We start from the raw sequence: 5,195 nt of genomic DNA, 5'->3' as shown, positions 1-5,195 counted from the left end.
CGGAGAGGGGAACCCATCGCCGTCTTCATCATCAACCATCCTCCATCACCAATTTCATGATGCTCACCGCCGTGCGTGAGTAATTCCATCGTAGACTTGCTGGACGGTGATGGGTTGGATGAGATTTACCATGTAATCAAGTTAGTTTTGTTAGGGTTTGATCCCTAGTATCCATTATGTTCTGAGATTGATGTTGCTATGACTTTGCTATTCTTAATGCTTGTCACTAGGGCCCGAGTGCTATGATTTCAGATCTGAACCTATTATGTTTTCATCGGTCACCTACTATGTGTTATGATCCGGCAACCCCGAAGTGACAATAATCGGGACCTCTCCCGGTGATGACCGTAGTTTGAGGAGTTCATGTATTCACCAAGTGTTAATGCTTTGGTCCGGTACTCTATTAAAAGGAGGCCTTAATATCCCTTAGTTTCCAATAGGACCCCGCTGCCACGGGAGGGTAGGACAAAAGATGTCATGCAAGTTCTTTTCCATAAGCACGTATGACTATATTTGGAATACATGACTACATTACATTGATGAATTGGATCTAGTTCTGTGTCACCCTATGTTATAACTATTGCATGAGGAATCGCATCCGACATAATTATCCATCACTGATCCAATGCCTACGAGCTTTTCACATATTGATCTTTGCTTAGTTACTTTACCGTTGCCACTGTTACAATTACTACAAAACTGCTACTGTTACTTTTGCAGTGTTACCGTTACTTCCATACTACTTTGCTACTAAATACTTTGCTGCAGATATTAAGTTATCCAGGTGTGGTTGAATTGACAACTCAACTGCTAATACTTCAGAATATTCTTTGGCTCCCCTTGTGTCGAATCAATAAATTTGGGTTGAATACTCTACCCTCGAAAACTATTGCGATCCCCTATACTTGTGGGTTATCAGGATATAACACAATATAGCTTGCACAAGTAAAGGTGAGAGATAACCAAAAGTGGAACCGATGGAGACGAGGATGTGTTACTGAAGTTCCTTCCCTTTAAGGGGAAGTACGTCTCCGTTGGAGCAGTGTGGAGGCTCAATGCTCCCCAACAAGCCACTAGGGACACCTTATTCTCCTCACGCCCTCACACAATGCGAGATGCCGTGATTCCACTATTGGTACCCTTGGAGGCGGCGACCGATTCTTTACAAACAAGGTTGGGTCAATGTCCACAACTTAATTGGAGGCTCCCAACGACACCATGAAGCTTCACCACAATGGACTATGGCTCCGTGATGACCTGAACCATCTAGGGTGCTCAAACACCCAAGAGTAACAAGATCCGCAAGGGATTAGTGGGGAATCAAATTTCTCTTGGTGGAAATGTAGATCGATGCCTTCTCAACCAATCCCTAGAGAATCAACAAGTTTGATTGGCTAGGAAAAGAGATCGGCGAAAATGGAGCGTAGAGCAACAATGGAGCTTAGGGATGGAAAAGGTAGTCAACTTGGAGAATAAGACTCCCCTTTTATAATGAAGGGACAAATCCAACCGTTATCCACTTATCCGGCCCGCGACATGCGATACTACAGCACCAGACATGCGGTACTACCGCGCGGCACCGCGGTACTAGCGCTTGCGCGGCAGGAGCCAGACCAGCCCCGTTGCATTGAAGCAAGGAGCGGTAGAACCGCCGGAGCGGTACTACCGCTTGCCTTTGTGGTACTACCGCAAGGCAGGGTTGGTCTGGGCTAGGAAGGCACGGACGAAGAAAAATACATCCCTAGCTACTTCCGCTGAGTTTCGATCTGTGCAAAAATCCGACACTGTACTACCGCATACAGGGAGCGGTACTACCGCGTAGGGCGCAGATGTAAAAAATTACATCCGCCCCTACTTCCGCTCGTGTTGTTGTGCTGAGCCAGAGGCCACGGTACTACTGCGCCCGCGGAGCGGTACTACCGCAAGGACCTGCGGTACTACCGCACGGCCGGCCGGTACTATCATGGGCCTCTGCGGTACTACTGCTCCCTTGAGCAGTACTACCGCATGCCACAACTCAATAACACTAGGAGGCCTTCATTTTGCAAAGATACGGATAAACGGTCGGTGCTCCAAAGATGCAAAGGAAAGGTGGTGCAAAGGAACAGACGTGTACATGATGATTCCACCCTAACCTTTCCAAAGCGGACCCCCTCTTAATAGTACGACTTTCCTACGACTCGAATCCACCGAAAAGAAACATAGAGAAACGTCGTCTTCACTAGGCTTCGAGGGGCATCTTGTGCCTAAACATCTGAAATGCTCAAAGCACACGATTAGTCCGCAAAAGCATTGTCATCAATCACCAAAACTACATGGAATAAAATATGCCCTTACATTTTTGCTTGACATCGTATCTCCTAGTTTCTTTTCTCAGCGATGCTCGTTACGGAGTTGTCACTTGTTGCGGGGATAGTGACATGTGTAGAAGAACCTGGAAATGGTTAGGATGCAATTGCTTAAATTCAAATGGCATCGGCACTAAGCAGCACCTATTCCCAAGTGAAAATAAGTTGGATGTTGTTCAGGCAGAGGTTGATGCAGGTGATGTCGGTGCCGCATTAGCTCCTCGCCGCATCGTGAGTTGCCACACCCGACCTCAACGACCCGCAGGCTGCAACACAACAAGCAACATATATGTTCAGGAATCAGGAGTCCCTCATGAGATTGACCTCAAGACTGGGGGAGGAGTTAAAGAAGCATGAACTGGAAGGGAGAGGGAGAAGGACGGGGCGTGGCCAGCGGCCCCATTGACTCCGTGTCTACCTGACGAGACGATCCCAACAACGACAGCCCCGGGAGCACATGATCTCTCGCCCACCGCCTCCTTTACGCCAAGGGCTAAGTAGCTCCGGGCAGCAGTGACAAATCCCTCGATGTCGCATAACGGTGACCTTGGGGCGTCGCTAGTAAGAGGTCGTGGAAGGGGAGCGCGTGACCTCCTGTCGTTTTGCCAGATGGGGGAGCATGTGGCGGCGGCCAGACTCCATTGAAAGAAGGAAGGAGAGATTGATCACCGTTTGATTGAAAGAAGGAAGGAGATTGATGACCGCCATGAATGAATTAATTTCCATGCATGAATTGATTGCATTTGGTTACCTTATGTGAATTACACGTTTACCAAAAAAAGAATCAGTTTGTCCGGCCAGGTGAGAATAAAACCGGGAGGGAGAAAACCATTGGAGGGAGAAAAGAAAATCGCTACGGAGTGGAGGGGGTCGTACGAGAGGTTGGACGAAGAGGGGCGAACGTAAGAGGGGAAACGGAGCACTACATTTCTTTTAGGTAGTAGAGATTCAACATTTTTCAAATACTTCTTCAACATTTTTCAAACACTCGTTCAACAATTTTTATTTAATATTTTTCAAATACTTGTTCAACATTTTAATACTTATTCAGAATTTTCAAATAATCATTTAACATTTTCTAAATACTTGTTCAACATTTTTAATACTTTTTCAACATTTTTAAATACTTGTTTCAACATTTTTTAAAAAATTCATCATTTTTAAATACTTGTTCAACATTTTTTAAATTCTAGTTCAAGATTTTCAAATGTTTTTATAAAGTGTTTTTTCTAATACATTTATTTAAAATATTTTGAAGTATAACAAAAAGTAAACATAAAAAGCAAAGAAGGAAAACATAAAACAGAGAACAGAAAGAAAAAAACGAAAAAAACGTGGCTGGAACTTCCCGCGCGGCTGGGGCGCGGCCCATGTATAGCTCGGCGACGCGAGAGGCTGCCCTCATCTCGCGTAACGCGAGACATACGGGCGCCCGTCCTCCCCATCTTCTCCGCCGCCGTCCTACCTCTGACTCGTCCCATTTTCCCCCGCCCCGTTCTCCGTCTAGTCCATCAGGGCGGCGACCAGGTAGGAATCCGATCCCCTCCCCTCTCCTCTCCCCCCTCTCTATCAAATTTGTACATGGCAGTGGACAAACGCGATTGCTTCGGTTCCAGCCGGGTTGCTTCAGTTCTGTCTCTGCTCTAGCCAGATTCGATGCTTTTCATGAATGTTGTGGATAAACTGGATGCTTGTGAATTTATTTCGGAGATGCATTGCATATTTGCGTTGCTTGCAATGGATAAATTTGAGGAAGATAAGTGCACAATGGAGGTTAAACATTTGCATAGCATTTGTAACTTATTTCAGACATGCATTGCATTGTTTACCATTGATCATACGCTGTGTAGTTTGTTTATTTGTTAGTGCGTTGGCGAGCCTGCCATGTATTTTCTTCAAACATTTATTGCTGGAATGTTATATTTAAGTGCTCAAATGTGTTATTTATATGTTATATTTAAGTGAGGTGGTGGACTATCCGACCCGACACAGCTCGGCCAATCTGAGTGCTCTCCTAACTCCCCCGTCCGGAGGGCTAAGCTGGTACTGATTCTCCCTCCTCATGGACTCACTGCCGCCGATGATGACGGGAACTACCACCTCACCCGCCACCAAAGCCACTGCCATGCCCTTCCTTTCGTGGTCTTCCTTCTCTCTCAGGTACCGTACTGCGCGCTTCGGTAGTTCAATGAGTTATTCTGATGACTGGTAACATGCTTTGCAGGGCATCGAAGTCGAGCAACCTTTGGCTGACGAGAAGGCAGCCCGTTAATGTACGCTGTGTCAGCAGCTCTCCGGCCGCCGGTACTTGTACTGTCCTCTCTCTCCAACACCCTGCTTCTAATGCTTTCAAATTTCAACCTACTAGTAGTAGTTTAATAAAAGATTATGCTTTCTGATGAAGCTTACACAACGAAGGTTTCACGGAATGCGAACATAGCCAAGCTCCAAGCAGGCTATCTGTTCCCTGAGGTATAATTGTGCCGTCGTTCTTTGATTTTTGTTCTTGTTGATGCTATCGTATTATAGATTTGGGTTTTGATAGTGGTATTCTCTCAACTTCATTCAGGTTGCCAGAAGAAGAGCAGCTCATCTTCTGAAGTATCCTGACGCAAAAATTATAAGCCTGGGAGTAGGTGACACTAGCGAACCCATTCCGGAGGTCATAACAAATGCCATGGCAGAGGTATCTCATCATTCATAAGAAATCGCTATTGTGTTACTTTTAGACCTTGGCTGATCTCAGGAAGTAAGAAAAATGAAGACAAAAGCTCATTTATTTGAAACATGTTTGTAGATGTAATGCATGGCGCACATGCTCATTCTTTTGTGTGTGCGTGTGTGTGT

The 5,195-nt window shown here is 45.7% G+C and overlaps 1 protein-coding gene across 5 annotated transcripts in view; it reads left to right on the top strand.

Moving 5' to 3' along the window:
• The first annotated feature begins 3,788 nt into the window (after positions 1-3,788).
• LOC119338344 (probable LL-diaminopimelate aminotransferase, chloroplastic) overlaps positions 3,789-5,195 on the top strand; it is a 4,697-nt gene continuing 3,290 nt past the window's right edge. Inside the window, exons 1-5 of one of the 5 annotated variants that reach the window (XM_037610640.1) lie at positions 3,789-3,875; positions 4,311-4,490; positions 4,573-4,652; positions 4,753-4,820; positions 4,918-5,034. In XM_037610640.1, coding sequence (XP_037466537.1) covers positions 4,411-4,490; positions 4,573-4,652; positions 4,753-4,820; positions 4,918-5,034 — 345 coding nt within the window. In that variant the 5' untranslated portion in view covers positions 3,789-3,875; positions 4,311-4,410. The other 4 variants (XM_037610639.1, XM_037610638.1, XM_037610636.1 and 1 more) reach the window with 4 other exon arrangements.

Source organism: Triticum dicoccoides, chromosome 7B (genome assembly GCF_002162155.2).
Source record: "Triticum dicoccoides isolate Atlit2015 ecotype Zavitan chromosome 7B, WEW_v2.0, whole genome shotgun sequence".
Classification (NCBI taxonomy): domain Eukaryota; kingdom Viridiplantae; phylum Streptophyta; class Magnoliopsida; order Poales; family Poaceae; genus Triticum; species Triticum dicoccoides.
This window is presented reverse-complemented; position numbering and strand designations above follow the sequence as displayed.